At 42.9% G+C, this 19,526-nt stretch overlaps 1 protein-coding gene across 7 annotated transcripts in view; it reads left to right on the forward strand.

Moving 5' to 3' along the window:
• The window catches only part of zbtb16a (zinc finger and BTB domain containing 16a), a 235,986-nt gene that overhangs the window by 4,821 nt on the left and 211,639 nt on the right, over window positions 1–19,526 (forward strand). For all 7 annotated transcript variants that reach the window (XM_069894826.1, XM_069894821.1, XM_069894822.1 and 4 more), the window contains exon 2: window positions 4,782–6,100. In XM_069894826.1, the coding sequence (XP_069750927.1) occupies window positions 4,878–6,100 (1,223 nt within the window). In that variant the 5' untranslated portion in view covers window positions 4,782–4,877. The remainder of the gene's footprint in view (window positions 1–4,781; window positions 6,101–19,526) is intronic.

Genomic DNA, 19,526 nt, shown 5'->3' on the forward strand with positions numbered 1-19,526 from the left:
TAAGTTGCAGCTTTCATTTTACTGAAAGACTTTATGAATAATTTTTTGGAATTTAGAAATTTTCATTTTTTTTTAAACTTAACAGTTTTAAAATCTGAAGCAGTTTGTGTGAAAGTGCAGTGATTTAAAACATGCACTTTGCTAATAGCCAAGTTGTTCTCAAGATAGAGCAATAATAGAGCCATTTTTATGAATGCCATGATCAGATAGTTCATGTGTGCTGGAAGGGGTGGGTATTTTGGCCAGGGCATTGGGAGAACTTTGCAGTGCCAAGTAGGTGAATCCACAATATTTAATCAGCACTTCTAATAATACAGAACTGGATTAGTGCTCAAGTTTTGGAATAGTACTTGAGCCTACTGGTATCTGACTCAGATTAGATGCCTTTGCTGGGCAGAGACTAACATGGAGATACAAGGTATTTTAGTTGATTCTAGAGTATAGTTGCACATGACCAAAGGTGCTGAGATGTGTTTTTGTTGAGGCAGGATGGTGTGTTTGGGGGGGGGGGGGGTGGTGCAGGGCATTGGAAAGGAGGGATTCTGAGATGTATGAGAGTCTGAAACTAAGAGTTTTGTGTATATAAGTGAATGGTGAGTAAATTCAATAGGAATCAATTGAACTTGGGCAGATACTTAATACTGAACTTGCTACCATGCAGAGCATTTGCAAATAGCATTGATGTATTTGAGAGAAATGTAGTTAAATGCAAAGATGAAAACAATCAGTCAACTGAAGGAGGGTGGATAGAAGTTTGTGTTGAAGGTGGGTCATTAGGACTGTGGTTGGGTTCCATGGACCAGTACAATATATTGTAATTCTATGAAGCTGGTGACTATGGGCCTTCCCTCTATTGAATGCCAAGAAGTATTTTGACAATTTTCAATAAGAGCATATTTGCATTTCCACTGCTCTGGTCTGAATGGGAAACCCACCAAAAAATGTGACCGTGAAATGCGGCCTGAATTTCTATAGAATGGAGACCCTGGAATTGATCTTGAGGCATATGCCACATGATCAGGGTGTTAAGTGTGATTTGGATGGGTTACAGACCTTAGTTAGATGTTTTACCCAACAACACTTGGCTTTGACTAATCAAATGTTAGCAGCTAATTTAAAGCCAATTGGAGCCAAGCCATTTTAAATTGCTAAAAGTCAAGGTGTCAATGGAAAGCAGCAGTTGCTTTTTAACTATTTGGGCTTGTATGTATTTGCACTTGCTTTACTCTTTCTGCTTGGAGTGGTTAAAGCAGACTGTTTTGCTCAATAGGCTGATGACAACTCTGAGCTGTCCAACAATCCTACCTCCTTGATTTTTCTCTCCTGTTCTGTAATTGTTTTTTTTTGCCATTTGTATGTAATGTTTGAATTGCATTCCATCTTTCTGGGCACTGTTCCATGCTGTTTTTTTTTTAAAAAAAGCTTTTTTTTAAAAATAACTCGTCTTGTGATTTTGCAAAGGACTAGACTTCCTTTGCACAAGCAATAACAGTGAATATTTGTCACCTGTTTTTTGTATTTATTCTCTCTTAATTCAATTAAGTATGTGATTGTAGTTTTTTTTCCCACAAATACTTCTTTGGCTGCAACATATAAGAATTTTGATGCTAAATATTTTTCTCTGCCTGTGTGCAACTTGGCTATAATTCCTAAGTTTGTTGAGCTTGTACCATTCTTTGCTAATCAATATATTGCCTTGCTTTGTCCCTTGAAAATTACAAATAATTAATCTTGAAAATCAAAGCTTATCAGGACTGGCAATCGTAGTGGCTGTTAATTTGGGGAGATGGAATTCATTGCATAGCACAACATCTGGGAACACAAGGAGACAGTAAATAAATGACCTTTGCAGACATTTGCCACCATGGATTAAGTACGATATTAATGGCAATATTGATTTATGACTAAAGTACTCAATGTGATACAGTGGGCCACAGCAAACAATAATTGGGATTTGGAGTTAATTTTACAGGGGGAAATAAGGAAATTGATGCACAATTTTTTGGCGTTTCACCTAAAGGGAATGCTGATCATCATTTATAAAAAAATTAAAAAAAAAAAAAAATTTCATCCAGTATTGTAGACTTGGATATTGTTGAGAGAAAGGCAGGCAAAGATGCAAGTGATTTACTACACAAGGTATTACTAGACTGGGAACCAAGGTGAGCATTGAGCCTAGGAAGTTTGACTTGATGCAAAGTGGTGTAGTGTATGGGAATCTCCAATTATACATTACAGGTGGCCCAATAGATGCAGAGTACATTGAGAAATCAATTAAAATGTGGCAAAGATGAGTTATTTTATAAACAAGGAGAAACTGAGAGGGAGAACTTGTGAGCATTGGACCCACAGATAATGCTACTGTCAAAGCTTAAATTAAGGTTTTAGAGAAATGAGGTGATTTTTGTGAGTTTATGGTTTCAGGAGGAGCTAATGGAGTAGATGTACCATTACAATACAGTAAACCTTAGAGAGAATTGAAACTGTAATTACTGGGGTGTAGCGAAGTCGCTACAGCTCGGTTATAGCTCTTGGTTATAGCCCTAAGGCTGGAGCATGAATCTGCAGGAGAAGAAAGACACACACACCAGTAGAGTGTATTTGACCGAAGTCGCTACAGCTCGGTTATAGCTCTTGGTTATAGCCCTAAGGCTGGAGCATGAATCTGCAGGAGAAGAAAGACACACACACCAGTAGAGTGTATTTGACCGAAGTCGCTACAGCTCGGTTATAGCTCTTGGTTATAGCCCTAAGGCTGGAGCATGAATCTGCAGGAGAAGAAAGACACACACACTGGTAGAGTGTATTTGACACTGAATTTATTCAGTGGCAGCTCTGCCTTTTATAATCGGCTTTGCCGCGTCACCACTAAGGTGTGGTTTGAGTGGGCCAACTGCTGATTGGTTATCTCTGATGCCCAGGCCCCGATTGAGGCCCCCTGTGATCCACCGGTGCTGATTGGGTAGTTTCACTGCTTTGCTGGAAGCCTATGGAAATGGGCGTTTTAGCCGGCACAGTGTTTGGCTGGTCTCCGCGTTTGATGGTCATTTCTTGTGTCGGCCCGAGCTGCGGGCTTCTACACAATTCTCCGCTCCCCTCAAAGAATTGGCAGTCTAGGCACTGTTTTTAGGAGGCCGACCCCTGCGCCATGGGGATCAGGTGAGCAATGGGCTGGTCAAGGTCTAAGTAGGCCGGTTTCAAGTGTTTTGAGTGTGAAAGTTTCTTCCCTGCCACCAATGTCCAAAACACAGGAGGAGCTGTTGTGTCTGAGGACAAGGTATGGCCCCTCGTAAGGCCACTGTAGAGGTGGCCAGTGAGCCCTATGCTGAAAAAACACTTATTTACAGTCAGTAAAGTTTTTTTGGATGTAAGTGCAGGGTTGGCCATGGGGTCTAGCTTTAGCAGGGGCCAGGGTGCCTAGGTGCTCACATAGTCAGAACAATGTGGTCGCTGGGGTCTCCCTTCAGTTCTCAGGGACCATCACGAATTTGCCTGGTATAACTAAGGATGCGCCATAGACTAACTCAACAGAGGATGCCTTGAGGTCGACTAATGCCTAACAGAACCCAAGGGAGTTCATCGGCCCAGTTAGGTCCAGTAAGCCATGCCATTATGGCTTCCTTAAGGTATCTGTGGAACCTCTCCATTAACATGTTGGCCTGTGGGTGATACACCATGGTGTGGTGGAATTGGGCTCCCAGGAAATATGCTAAGGCGGTCCACAGACTTAAAGAGAATTGGGCCCCCCTGTCTGATGTAAGGTGTTCCAAGTGCTATCCAAATGTTAAGTAAAGCCCATGCGCATGCTTCTGTGGAAGCCTCTGATGGTGGCACCACCTTTGGCCATCTAGTCAACCATTGTGAGAAGCTAATGTGTGCTTCTGGATGTGGGTAGGGGCTCCACAATGTCAATGTGCACGTGGCTGAAGTGGCGACTTGCTGGCTCGAATGTCTGGTGGAGCTTTGATACGAGTCTGGATTTTGGTTGACTGGCACTGAGTACAAGACCAGGCCCACAGGACGACCTCTTTGAGGAGGCTGTGCCAGACGTACCTGTTCACTACCATTTTTACTGTAGTCCTAATGGCGGGGTGAGCCAATTTGTGGACTGAGTTGAAAATCCACCTCTTCCATGCAGCTGGAATGACAGGGCGAGGTTTACCCATTGAGGTGACACAGGGCAGAGTGCGATAGCCAGGGGTGATCTGGATGTTCTCCAGTTGTAAGCCAATATGCAGGAATGTCAAAGTCTGCTTGCTGTGCATTAGCCAGGGCTGTATAGATGATGCCAGGGGCAGGGTCATGCATATCCAAGATAGACGGATGGGATAGGGTGTTGGTCTCCACGTTGGATTTGCCGGCTATGTGTTCAATGTCCATTGTAAATTCAGAAATGTAGGACAGGTGCTGCTGATGCCTGGCTGACCATGGATCTGACACCTTACTGAAGGCAAAGGTAAAGGGTTTGTGGTCCTTGTAAATTTTGAACTTCCTGCCCTCCAGGATGTAATGAAAGTGCCGAATTGCCAGGTATAAGGTATAAGGCTCTGCCAGCGGCCTATGGAAATGGGTGTTTCAGCCTACACAATGCTTTGCTGGTTGCTGCGTTCAATGGCCATTTCCTGTGTCGGCCTGAGGTGCTACAGGGGTATAAAAAAGCATGCAGACCAGTGAGGACAGTGAAGAGATGGGTTGAAAATAAAGCTGATAAGGAGCATAAATGCTGGTACTATTTCATTCCCACAGGAAAGCAAATTTAAATATTTGCCAATTTCTTGCAGGTAACGAAACACCTCTACGACAAACCGTGGAACCGGCTATACAGACAGCCTAATGAATTGGTCCAGCGCACAGCAGATCTGTGGATTTGATTAAAGATGGGATTAATAAAGCTTCAGAACCCCAATCATCCCTCCGCGCTTCTTCACAAAGCCAACCAGATGCGATTATTGGGGACTCTGTGTGACGTGGTGATCTTGGTGGATAGCCAAGAGTTCCATGCACATCGAACAATCTTGGCCTGCACCAGTAAGATGTTTGAAATTTTGTTTTTACGCAACAGTCAACATTATACCTTGGACTTCCTTTCACCAAAGACATTCCAGCAGATTCTGGAATATGCTTACACAGCCACACTCCAAGCCAAAGTCGAGGACTTGGATGATCTGTTGTATGCAGCTGAAATACTGGAGATCGAGTACTTGGAGGAGCAGTGTCTGAAGATTCTGGAGACAATTCAGGCAACCGATGACAATGATGCAGAGATGACTGTCACTGAAGAAGAAGATGGGGGAAAGACCAGGTTTAATAAGAATATATTAGTTACTAAGCAACTTTCTGGTGAAGAGTCTGGTTACACTACTAACCAGTCTGTGCCAACTGGGACAATGGAAGAGCAGAGTCCCTCTGTATCCACATCATTTGGAATTTCAGCAATGAGCCCCACTAAAGCTGCTGTAGATAGCCTTATGAGCATTGGACAGTCAATTATTCAGGGGTCTCTGCAACAAGCTTCTGCAGATGAAACATTCTCTGCTGGCAATAGGAATCCCATGGTAACGGAGGTCAAGCATGAAATGATGCAAATAGAGGAGGATGCTAATCCCAAGATGGGAGAAATGGGTTCTTTAGGGGGTGAGAAGATGACTGATGCAGATAAGTACAAAGAAGCTCCTGGTACACCAACACGAAGCAGTGTTATCACAAGTGCCCGTGAACTGCATTATGTTCGTGAAGAGAATTCTGGAGAGCAACCTCCAGAAGCTGGGCTGGTTGCACAAGTCGGGATGGAGAACAACTCCAGTGTGCAGGGCGAGAGACATACCACTTTATACCCAATTCAGTTTAACTGCAGGACTGATGGCCGACTGGAGGTCCCAACCTCCCTATCATCCGCACTACATGTGCAACCCACACTCTCTGTTGCGATGGACTTCAGTGGATACGGTGGGCTCCTGCCTCAAGGCTTCATTCAGAGGGAGCTTTTCAGCAAATTGGGCGAACTTGCTGTGGGCATGAAGACCGAGAATAGATCTGCCAGCGAGAGGTGCAATGTCTGTGGCATTGAACTATCAGACAACGAAGCCATTGAACAACACAGGTGAGAGAACAATCCGACCTTGTTGAAAGCCAAGTTGTAAACTTTTAATTTTTTTTAATGTTCCATTTGTGCCCTAAAATCAATTTTGGATTTCTCTTTGTATCCAGTTCTGTCTCATTGTCTTCTCCAGCTTGCTGTTCAAACCCTGTTAAATATCCTGAATTAAATTTGTCTAATTATTGGGAAGAATACTACTTTTAACAAGGTTTGCAGAAGTGCTTCATACTCTAATCATATTCTATAGAAAATAACATTTTTAGAACTGTTTCCTTTTTCAAAAATAATTCATGTTGTTGCTCGTTTTCCTTAACCAGTGGATATTTTGATGATTGACTTTTTTTTATTAAAAAATGACAGTAGAAGAGTTGCATGGAGCAGGAGGAACAGGTTAAAGGGGTTAAAAGCTTCCCATGGTGCTTATAATCCTGACAGCATTGGTCCTGATGTGAGGGTGGATTAATACAGTCAAGAGTGAAGTGCATTCCAAGATTCAAGAATAAGCCATGTGAGTAGTCTGTGATTAGTGCAGAGACAACTAGGTTTGAAGTGGTCACTGCCAATGCAGAGCAGATATCAACAGAACAATGCAGAAGTAAATCTGTGAAATGCTGGAGTACAAGACCGACCACGTCGCCCATCTCTGCACTGCTTGTTTCTACCTTTTATCCAAGATGCGTAAACCCAACCATCCAGGGAGACCCATTGATTCTGCTTGCTTTTTTCCCACTGAACTAGTTTCATCTTGCCTTGACTCTAACTTTTTTGCCCTGCCCCATCTACATCTGCGATACCTCATATGCCCTCCATCTCTTCAGTGACTTCAGATCCCTGAACTGGACCGCCTCATCTTCTCAATGGATGTCCAATCCCTTTATACCTCCATCCCCTATACCAAAGGTCATGAAGCACTCTGCTTTTTTTCTGGACCAGAGACCTGACCAGTTACCCTCTACCACCACCCTCCACAGTCTGGCAGAAACTTCTCCTCAGTTTAAACAATTTCTCCTTTAACATCTCACTTTCTCCCAATCAAAGGAGTAGCCATGGGTACTTGTATGGGTCCCAGCAATGGCTGCCTGTTTCTGGGCTTTCTGGGCCAATCTATGCCGCAAGCCTACACAGGCAAAGCCTCTCAACTCTTACTCCGGTATATCAACTATGTTATCATGCACCCATGATGAGCTTGTCAACTTCATCCACTTTGCGGCCAACTTCCACCCCGATCTCAAACTCACCTGGTCCATGTCTGATAACACTCTCCCCTTCTTCGATCTTTCTGTCTCCATCTTGGGAGTCAAGCTTTCCGCTGACATATATTACAAACTCACACAACTGCCTTGAATGCACTTCCTCACACCCTGCCTCCTGCAAAGATTCTATTCCCTCTCTCAATTTCTCTGTCTCCACTGTATCTGTCCCCAAGATGAGGTCTTCCTGCCCCAATATTCCAAAATATTTGCCTTCTTCCACAAACATGGCTTTCCTTCCACCACTATCAACTCAGCCCTCGGCTGCTTCTCCTCTATTTCCTGCTCATTTGCCCTAGCCCCCTCTGCCCCCAGATGCAACAAACATAGAATCCCGCCTTATCCTCACCTACCAGCCTCCGCATCCAACATATTATCTTCCGGAATTTCTAGCACTTAAAACAAGATCCCACTACCAGATACATCTTACCCTCTCCTCCCCCTCATCCCTCCCCACCAATCTCCCTCAGCCACCTTCTCCTGTGGCTGCAGGAGGTGCCACACCTCTTCTCTCATACAGTCTGGGGTCCCAAGCAGGCCTTTCAAGTGAAGCCACACTTCATGTGCATCCGCAGGACTGATTTACTGCATCTGGTGCTTCCTTTGTGGCCTTCTCTACATTGGAGAGACTGGGTGCAGATTGGGAGATCACCTCACTGAATACCTTCACTCCATCCACAGCAGTGACAGAGGCCTTCCAGTAGCAAACTCCTGTACTCACATGTCTGTCTATGGCGTTGTGTACTATCCTACCAAGACCACTTGTAAATTGAAGGAACAGCACCTGATTTTCCGTCTGACACTCTCCAGCCAGATGGCATTAACATTGACTTTTCTGGTTTCTGCTAACTTTCTCTGCTCTCCACCTCCCCCTTCCCTTTTCCAACTCTCCCTCCCCTTCCCTCTCTGTTCACCAATCATCCCCCTCTCCTTGATCACTGCTGTCCCCTCCCTCCCTTCACCTATCACTTCCTGCCTTTGCGACCACACCTCCCCCGTACTTTTGTTTGGACGCTTGCTGACATTTTTCCATACCTTGACGAAGGGCTCAAGCTTGAAACATCTGTTATGTATTTTTTACTTTTGCTATATAAAGGACACTGTTTGACCTGCTGATTTTTTTTTTCCAGCATTCTGTTTTTACTTCACTCTCAGTGTCTACAGATTTTCATATTTTACTTCATTTCTGTCTTGTGTAAATTTATCTGTTAATCAGCTCCTCTCTGGGAGTAAGGCAATTGATGGACCAAATGGCAATTGGCACCAGACCTGCAATCTTGTCAGTTGTTGATTAATATTTTTTCAATAGTTTGGCATTGCCTGAACCAGACGCAGCTCCAAAGATTGCCTCCTGCTTCATTTGTGTGTCATTTCCATTTTGTCATTTTGTCCAACTGGTATCCCTGCTCGAGCTCTGAGGAGTGTGCTTTCCGTGTGTTGATGTGCCGAGTATTTCTCTCCACCTTGCTTTGATGACTGAGTGGCTTGCATAGAAAATAATTTCTTTCCCAGTTCTGCTGATGTGCATTGCAAAAAGGACATGTGCTTTCCCAATCTTCTTTGTACATGCTTGATTAGGAGCTTGCTAACCTATCTTCTGACCAATGTCAGACCATCTCTCCTGTCACCTGGTCTGTCTGCAGATAGTAATGTGGGGATAATATAGATATGAATGGGCTGTCTTAAAGTGTATCATTGCTTTGTGCCACAGGTGTGTGGGATGTGGTTATCACCTCCACATTAGGCTGATCTTTTTTATAAAAAGTACTGACTTTTTGACTTCCATCCTCAAATTCTGATATGTGGTAAGTGGAGCTTTCGGTATATCACAAAATAATTCTCAGATTTAGGAATAGCCTTATAATTCAGGATAACTTTATCTATCGTGACTGAACTTCTGATACTCAGCACCTTGCTCTGAAGCTGACTAACCAAATTGCACTGGATGGAACTAAAATTCTTATTTGATCTACTTCCTGCTAAATTATATAAAGCAGTTGTTGAGTTAACGCCATTGGGAATACTATTCATATACATTTCTGTCAGGAGTGATAAAACTGGAATTCAGTTCGTACAGTTGCAAGGAGATAAATCTTGGCATGAGCAGCATTGTCTTCCTTGTGTGATTCAAGATGTGGGGAGATCAGAAGCAGACCTCGATACCCAAAGTCACTGTTAAGAGTCTCAAGCAGAAGAGAAATGCAGAAGCTGCAACAATAGGAGTTTAACCTCAGCAAACACGGACTAATTTTCACTCTGAAATGTGAGTGCGATTTTGTAACTGGCTGTGCCCAGATTCACTTGTGTGAATACCCAATCAATGTTATCCAAACTTTCGAAAGCATCCAATGGCAGCATTGGCTTGAGAGGCGAAATGGCCTCCTTTACCTGCATATTCACAATGCAGTTGAACTGTGTGAGTATGCCATCGGGATAGCATCTCAAATAATTCTGAGTGATTTTAAACTAGGGAGTTATGTGGACTTGAAGCCCGAGAAAGCCCAGCAGCACAAAGTTTGTGTAGCTGACATTTAAAAAAAAAAAATCTGAGTTGAGGGTGAAGGAAGGGTTAATATTTGGCACCTGACCTCTCTCTGGCAAAGAAAATAATGAGTTCTTACTGCTTGAAAAGCCCAGTACATAAATCTTTAGAGCACAGCATCCTGGCTTGTAGCACCTGAATTTTATTTTTAAAGGATGCTCTGTAGGTTTAATAACTTGCTGTGGAAAGGGCGTAGGGGGTAAAATGACAGGATTCAAGGAATGAGCAGAGAGGTGTGAGAATGCAGGGAAAGATTCAAAGATGTAGCAAAGGTGTAAGGAGTGAAGCGGTTGCCTTGAATGCTGTGTGATGCTGCTTGTTTGGTTTTCTCCTGGTCTTCCACGTGCTGGATGTTGTGGCAGATTAAAAATTAAATTGCATTTGGATTTGGCTGAAGAAAGCAGTGCCTCATGGGAGCTGTTTTTCCCATTTTATTTGGGGCCCCCTCTAAATATAGTTTCCATATTTTAAGTAAATCTCTTCGAGGAACGAGTTTAACCCACTTATCTTTCTATCTGTCTGTTCCTATTGCCCTTTTCCCCCTTTCCTCAACCCCCACTGCCATTTGGTCCTCTTTTATTCTTGAGCTTATTAGTGGCACCTGGTAATGCAACCTCCTAATCGAAACCAGCACTTCCCCTCTTCGTGGCCAGTGACAGACAGCTCTGTCAGTCTGAACATGCCATGCTAGGAAGTCCCATTAGCTTTATTGCTGGAAGATCCTGGGCTGCTCAGGAAATGAGTGCTGCAGTAAGGCACAAGATCTTGACCTGCTCGTGTAACCCCTGCTCATTGGAAAGACCTCTGTCAACACACTTGGGATTTCTGTTACTCTGGTTCTTGTCTTGAGTCCTGAGGTTAACAAAAAGTCTACAGATTGACATTCCTTTGGCAAGAAATAAGTTTGTGACCTCTGATTTATTCCTCTTACAAGGAACTTGAGGTGTTTATTTTAAAATGGGTAATTTAATTTAATAGCGTAGTACTGCATCCAGTGGAATTTTGCCTAACTTTTATTATGAATTTCAATGCAGGATTGTTTCCAATGGTTATGTCTATTGTATTTTTTCTCCCTCTCGTCCCCCTTTATCCTCCAAAGATTGCTGATGTGCACAAATCCAGTTTGAATCCATAAATGATAGTAGATTACTCTCGAGTTAGGTAATATTTGTGTCACAGCTCTGGCTTGGTATCATGTTGATCTTGAAATCACACAGAATTGGTGCGTGGGCTCTTGACCTGAAGGCATTTTGGAAGCAAGATGCAGCCTTGTGCTTCTCAACCATGTATCCCTTCTAAAAGGGTTACTCTAAAACTTAAGTACATGCCGAATGTATAAAGATAAATTTAAAGTGCTGGAGTAAAGGTATCCTGAAGCTTGTTACTACAAGTAATTGGGTGAATAGAAGTTCAGTTACGGGATGGTAGAAAAAATCTGTCGTGAAAGGGGAATAAAAGAATATGGTGATGCATTGAGATTAAACTTCCTTGAGCATCGGTGATCTTTTTGTTCTCTAACCTATCTTTATTTTAAATATTAAAGGATATAAATGACCAAAAGAAAATGACAGATTAACTCATAGTTAAGTCCTTCATTAGTTCGGGTCTTGATACATAATATTGCAACCAATTTTGTTTCACACTATCACTATGGACAAAGCGGTTCACTGTGCTTGGAATGGTGGACAGATGTAATGAACTCTGATAATGTATTCCAACCCCTGTCTTTCTAAATATGGTAGTTGTGTGGATTAAGCAACTTTTTTTATTTTCTTGGGTAATTGGCAAAGACACCAAATATTTCACATCAGCCTGCCAATATAATTGTCAATAGACTTTTTAAAAAAAAAAATTCAAAGATTAGGAATAGAATTGGTGGCTCATAAAGAACTATCAGAAAAACATGCCCTCCGATCGTACTGTGAATTAATTGCTCACAATTCCATGAAAATTATTTTCAGATTGAATATTTTTCTGCTCAATGGTGAAGGGTCCCATTGTGGATGGCTGTGGCCATTGGAAAAGGGGAATTCTGGTCCCCTTGGGTTGGAATGAGTTCTAATGCAGGACTTTACCATAATCTGTCCAGCATTCAAAACTTTATCCCTGACCACAAAATCGGAGGATCACAATGATTTTCCTTCTGAAATTAATTGATAACAGCACATTTTAATTTGACTCGACATGATTTTTCAATAAAACCAGGTGGTGAGTGGGTTTGGACTGCCAGTTTCTCACCAGCTACATTAGGATAAAATTACCTCTCTTCCACTTGGTTTAGTTTAGTTTCTTCTTCAAAGAAATCTTTTGAATTGGATTATGATTCTTGTCCAGTTATACAATGTGTTCATTCAGCTGACTTGTTTATTTCCCCCATTCTTTTGCCAGGCTCAAAGTGCATGTAGGTAACAATATTTTGTACAATTGTAGTATTGAATCTCTCTTCAATGAAATGCTTCTGCTTTTATTAAATTACATGAGTGCAAGGTCAAAGTTCACAAAAGCCTCAATTTTCAGAACTAGTTTTATTTCTGAAACCAAGTAGTATCAGTTTTAAATTGGTAAATAACTTAATTTTTTTTTTACAGTAATTGAATTGGTATTGGCTCATTTTAACTGAAGAAAAGACTCATCAGAAAATCAAATCAAGATCTTTAAATAGCGAGTGGAAAAAAACTCTTGATCACTATTTGGGCACTGAGATGGTAGTGGCAGGTTGTTTATTTAAGTGTGGGCAGTTTCATTAAAAATCCTTTGCTTAAATGGACTTTCAGATCCTTATAATTGGTCAAAGTCTACCTGTGAAGATCTGTTAAAATTTGGGCAACCATTGCAGAAGTTTGCATGCGGAATTGTTTTGAGTGGCAAATTAGTAAACTTAGCCAGGCAGTCTGCACAGACCCTGCCATCTCCTTTTACAAATGTTTAAAATATTTCTTCGGACTTAATTTCAATGGAAGGCAGATTGAAGGTAGATCATGTTTAACTCTGTGTAATTGCTTCCAGATACAACACAGGGTTATGTGTGTTAGAATGAAGGGCCTGGTAAGTGCTGGCTTCCTGTGTGAATTTGATTATTCTATTCATTCTAGGCAGTCCTGGACTGTGTCATTCTTTTCAAAACTGTTTTCCTGGTTAGTGCTAGATCACAAATTAATTCAGACGAGGCTAATCATGTAATAACCCAACTAATCATGAAATAACTGCAGCCAGCCTGAAAAGAGTAACTATCAAGGTTTTGGGTTGTATCTCTACTTTTTTAAAAACACTAATTCCTGATGCTGCTGTGTTTTTTTTTTTGATGTTTGTTTAGCTTCCTGCAAATCGATCCTGACTATTCTGCTTTCTCAACTCTGCTACTGTGGCATCTTAGCACCTCAAAGTATGCTGGACGAGAAATGTCTGTGGTTGCTACTACTAAATGTGAAAGAGAAAATTTGCTGCTGATTGTCCCTCCCTCTTGCATTCTTGATTGTTTTGACTCCACTGAAATTGAATGAGATTGAATGTGCATCTGACGTGTGATATTTCTGCTACCCGGGATTAAAGACTGATTTCACACCCTGCGGCCCCCCCCCCCCCCACCCCTGCAGTGCTGGATTTGGATTTGGTGAAGCCCTAAGCTATATAAAGCTTGGAGGCCCCTTATTTTAAAAAAAAAATTACAATACTAATTGTTTTCAAATGAATGGATTTATTGATTACATATTTATCATTTGGTTAGCTTGATTGTTATCATAGAACAATTACAGCACAGAAACAGGCCATCTCGGCTCTTCTAGACTGTGTCAAACCATTTTTTTCCACTGACCTGCACCCAGTCCATAGCCCTTCATACCTCTCCCATTCATGTACCTGCCCAATTCTTCTTAAATGTTTACCACTTCAGCTGGAAGCTTGTTCCACGCTCCCACCACTCTGTTCGAAGAAATTCCCTCTTCAGTTCCCCCTGAACTTTTCCCCTTCACCAAAGTTGTCTGGTTTGAATCTCACCTACCCTTAGTGGTAAGAGCCTATCTACATTTACTCTGTCTATCCCCCCTTACTTTTAAATACCTTTATCAAATCTCCCTCATTCTTCTACACTTCAGGGAATAAAGTCCTCACCCATTTAATCTTTTCCTGTAACTCAGTTCCTGAAGTCCAGACAACATCCTAGTAAATCTTCTTTGTATTCTTTTCATCTTATTGACATTCTCCTGGAGTTAGGTGACCAAAATGGTTCACTATACTCCAAATTTAGCCTCACCAATGTCCTGCACAACTTCATGTAGCATCCCAACTCCTGTACTCAGAACTTTGATTTATAAAGGCCAGTATGCCAGAAGATCTCTAAAACCCTATCCACCTGTGACACCACTTTCAGGGAATTATGTATCTGTATTTCTAGATCCATTTGTTCTACTGAACTCCTCAGTGCCCTACCATTTACTGTGTATGTCCTTTGTTGGTTTGTCCTTTCAAAATGCAACACCTCACACTTGTCTGCATTAAACTCCATCTTCCATTTTTTAGCTGGTCCAGATCCCTCTGCAAGTTTTGAAAACCTTTCTCGCTTTCCATAACACCTCCAATCTTAGTGTTGTCTGCAAACTTGTTGATCCAATTAACCATGTTATCATTCAAATCTCTGATATAGATGACAAACAACAATGGTCCCCATACCGATCCTTGAAGATCTCCAATCTGAGAAGCAATCATCCACCACTTCTCTCTGGCTTCTCCAGCCATTATTGAATCCAGTTCACTACTTCACCATGAATACCAAGTGGCTGAACCTTCCTGACAAACCTCCCATGCGGGACCTTGTCAAAGGCCTTACTAAAGTCCATGTAGACGACATCCACAGTCTTTGTCAACTTTCCTGGTAACCCTAAAAAACTCTAATCAGTCCCTGGCAATTCAAATAATTGTATATCTGATCTCTTGGAACACCTTCCAATAATTTGCCTTCCTTTGATGTCCGGCTCACCAGCCTACAATTTCCAGGATTACTTTTGGAGTGTTTTTTAAACAATGGAACAACATGTGCTACCCTCCAATCCTATGGCACCTCACCAGTGGTTAAGGACATTTTAAATATTTCTGCCAGAGCCCCTGCAATTTCTACACTAGCCTCCCTCAAGGTCTTGAGAATTATCTTCTCAGGCCCTGGGGATTTATCCACCTTTATTTGCTTCAGTCAGCAAGCACTTCCTCCTCTTTAATCTGTATAGGTTCCATGGCCTCACTGCTTGTTTTCCTTACTTCCCACGACTCTGTGCCTATTTCCTGAGTGAATACTGATTGTGTGGGGGGGGGGGGGGGGGAATTTGAGATCTTCCCTCATCTCTTTTGGCTCCAAACAAAGCTGACCACTTTTGTCCCTTTCTATCCTTTTGCACTTAATGAACCTGTTTAAAAACCCTTGGGATTTTCCTTCACATATTCTGCCAAAGCAACCTCATGTCTTCTTTTATCCTTCCTGATTTCTTGAAGTTTTTCTTGGATTTTTTTTAATACCCCTTAAGTATCTAATTTGTTCCATGTTGCCTCTCTTCTTCTGAACCAGATTCCCAATATCCCTCAAAAACCAAGGTTCCCTCTGCCTGCTAACCTTGCCTTTTAATCTTAACAGGAACATACAAACTCTGTACTCTCAAAATTTCACCTTTTGAAGGTCCTCCACTTACCTCACACATCCTTGGCTGAAAACAACAGAGCCCAATTCACGCATTCTAGATGCTTTCTCATTTATTCAAAATTTAGAATCTCAACCTGAGGCCCAGACCTATCCTTCTCCACAATTAACGAAACTAATGGACCCAAAATATTCCTCAACACATTTCTGTCACCTGACCTGTCTTGTTTCCTGTTGCATCTCTAGTTGGTACCTCTTATATTGATTTAGAAAACTTCCCTGAACATATTTGATAAAAATACAAGGCATCCAGGGCTTTTACAGTATAAGAATCCCTGTCAGTGTGTGGAAAGTTAAAATCTGCTGCTATCACAAGTTTGTGTTTCCGCAACTGTCTGCTCTCTCTACAGATTTGCTCCTTCAATTCTCATTGACTATTGGGTGGTCTATAATGCAAGCCCATGAGTGTGGTCATACCTTTTCCATTCCTCAGATCCACCCATATAACCTCAGTAGATGAGCCCTCTGTTCTGTCCTGCCTGAGCACAGCTTTGATATTTCCCAGAAGAGCAATGCCACTCCTCCCTCTCATTTCTTCCCATTCCCCCCCCCACTTTTCTATTCCGTCTAAAGCAATGGAAGCCCGGAACATTGAGCTGCCAGTCCTGCCCCTCCTGCAACCATGTTTTGCTAATGGCCGCAATGTCATAACTCCACGTGCCAATCCATGCTCTAAGCTCGTCTACCTTTCCTACGATACTCATTGCATCGAAATAGATGCACCTGAGAACATTTTCTCCACGTTCAACCAGTGACTTCTAACTGTGCCTGCAATTTTCACATCATCTTTGCCCTCTTCCACTCTTCTATCTGCTCTGGCATTCTGGTTCCCCACCCCCTGCAAATCTAGTTTAAACCCATCAGAGCAGCACTAGCAAATCTACCTGCAAGGATATTAGTCCCCCTCCAGTTCAGATGCACACTGTCATGTCGGAACATGTCCCACTTTCCTTGGAAGAGAGCCCAATGATTCAGAAACCTGAAGCCCTCCCTCCTCCACCATGTCTTTAGCCACTTGTAAGTTGCATTATTCTCCTACTTCTAACCTCATCAGTATGTGGCATGGTTAGCAATCCTGAGATCACTACTCTGGAGGTCCTGTTCTTCAACCTAGTGCCTAACTCCCTGAACTCTCCTTGCAGGACCTCTCCACCCTCTTACCCATATCATTGGTCCCTACATGGACCATGACATCTGGCTTCTCATCCTCCCTCCTAAGAATGCTGTGAACTCCATCTGAGATTATAATATAGTACAGCATGGAAACAATACTTAAATGTAATTGTTAAAATAGTTTTTACATGCATTAATATATTTTTGAGTCCCCTGCAGATTGTGAGGCCCTAAGATGTAGCTTGCTTAGCTTATGCCTAAATCTGGCACTGTTCACTGCCATTGTATTGGATCAGAAGTTTCTGCTGGCCTAACGTCAGCTTCCAAGACTGAGTATTTTTTAAAAAGTCAGGAATGTTGATTTTTAACTTATTTCAATGCGTTTCCATATTCCCGCCTGTAATGCACCAGTGTGTTGGAGAGGGTGTCCTTGTTATTTTCAATTTATCTTGTGGTTTCAATACAACCTGTGAGATTTCTGCATCCTGTTCCAATCACCACCTCTTGAGCTGCCCCAAGTTTTGATAATTTCACCATTGATATCAGTTCCTTCAGCTACTAAGGTCCCAGGTTCTGGAATCTGTTCCTTGAGTCTTTCCTTCTGTTCCTGATATTTCTCAACTCATCTCTTTCATCGATGATATTGTCCAATTATGTGGCTGAGTATCACATTTTATTTGGTAGCAGTTTTGTGAAGTGCCACAGGAGCCTTTACTACATTGAAAAATCTATATAAATTCTAGTTGTTACAATCTCAACTAAAAGGCAAGGAAAGGGACTCTCATTGGCTGTTTTTAAGCAAAGCTTTCTATTGTATTGCAAATGGATTAGTGTTTGAAATTGCTTCTTGATTTGGTATTGAGACCTTAATACACAACGATGAATCTGCTGACTAATGGATGATTTATGGTTTGTTGACTGAAACAGATGTGAAGGGGGTATACTAAAATATACCTTTGCATTATTACAAATAATTAGACTGAAGGGTCTCAATTATAAGTTGTGATGATGAAAAGTCCTTGGAATTTTTAGGGTTGGGGGGTAGAAAAAAAATCTTAATTTTGTGAAGATTTTTAGATAAATATTGGACGCTACAAGTATGCCATTGGAATCTAGGGAATTAAAGCCACCCAGTTTTGCAGTATTTTATTCTTACTTCAATTCGTGTTATCCTAAGCCTTTAAGTTCTTGCTCCATTTCCAACTCCCTGCCTGAATGGCTGTGAAATCATTGAACACTTGCAGTGTTTGTACATCAGGCCATGGCTTTCATAGTGTTTCTGGTTGAATTTTAGTTTTTCTGGCAGTCTTCCAATATTTACATTCCTCGCTGCGAGAGGGGCTAGAAAGCGTGCATGTGTGTACCATTTCTCAGATTTGAAAGCCAGCAATTATCACCAGCTTGTAATCCAAGTAAGTGCTCCTGACCAGGCAGGCTGAGAGCAATGGAGGTTAGCTTCATGCGAAAAGGTTGTTGGGGGGGGGGGGGGGGGTGGTGGGGGGGGTTGTGGTGGGAAACTAATAGGTTAAGTAAGGATAATGAGGGCTGTTGAGTTAATCTGAACTAATCCATCTGATAAAGATGTGCATATCAGCTGTGATTTAGACTTAAAGACAGATTGGTTGTCTCCTCCCATAGGTTAAAAGGCAAAAGAAATATTGAGGAATAAAGTTGATTCTGATGAGATTCTGAGGGAAACGTGTTCACTAGCAATGATGCTTTGTGGTGATCTGCAATGCAAGAACACATGGGATGTTGCGAATATTAGGGGAAGAAATGCAGGATAAATTTCAGAGGCTTTTGATTATGGCAAAGCACAACAGAGGGGAGAGAGGGGAGAGAGGGGAGAGAGGGGAGAGAGGGGAGAGAGGGGAGAGAGGGGAGAGAGGGGAGAGAGGGGAGAGAGGGGAGAGAGGGAGAGAGGGGAGAGAGGGGAGAGAGGGGAGAGAGGGGAGAGAGGGGAGAGAGGGGAGAGAGGGGAGAGAGGGGAGAGAGGGGAGAGAGGGGAGAGAGGGGAGAGAGGGGAGAGAGGGGAGAGAGGGGAGAGAGGGGAGAGAGGGGAGAGAGGGGAGAGAGGGGAGAGAGGGGAGAGAGGGGAGAGAGGGGAGAGAGGGGAGAGAGGGGAGAGAGGGGAGAGAGGGGAGAGAGGGAGAGAGGGGAGAGAGGGGAGAGAGGGGAGAGAGGGGAGAGAGGGGAGAGAGGGGAGAGAGGGGAGAGAGGGGAGAGAGGGGAGAGAGGGGAGAGAGGGGAGAGAGGGGAGAGAGGGGAGAGAGGGGAGAGAGGGGAGAGAGGGGAGAGAGGGGAGAGAGGGGAGAGAGGGGAGAGAGGGGAGAGAGGGGAGAGAGGGGAGAGAGGGGAGAGAGGGGAGAGAGGGGAGAGAGGGGAGAGAGGGGAGAGAGGGGAGAGAGGGGAGAGAGGGGAGAGAGGGGAGAGAGGGGAGAGAGGGGAGAGAGGGGAGAGAGGGGAGAGAGGGGAGAGAGGGGAGAGAGGGGAGAGAGGGGAGAGAGGGGAGAGAGGGGAGAGAGGGGAGAGAGGGCCTATTATTGAAACTTTATTTTGTAATGCATTCACAGAAGAGGTGGTGATGAGATGGGAAGAGGTACGATGTAAACTACTTTTGTATGCCCCCAGTGATGCAAATTGCACATTTTCTGGGTGGACCCACTTGTGCCTGTTATTTACTCTGGCTCAATCAATGCACGGTACGATATGATCACAGTGGAATGGGTGTTTGGTCACTTTCTCAGAAACTTGGCTTGTTCTCTTTAACTGGGTGCCTTCAGTTGAGGACCAAAGTCTGCTGTAACTTGGACATCACCCCAAACCATCCTCAAGTGGAATTGT

Source organism: Narcine bancroftii, chromosome 8, assembly GCF_036971445.1.
Source record: "Narcine bancroftii isolate sNarBan1 chromosome 8, sNarBan1.hap1, whole genome shotgun sequence".
Lineage (NCBI taxonomy): Eukaryota > Metazoa > Chordata > Chondrichthyes > Torpediniformes > Narcinidae > Narcine > Narcine bancroftii.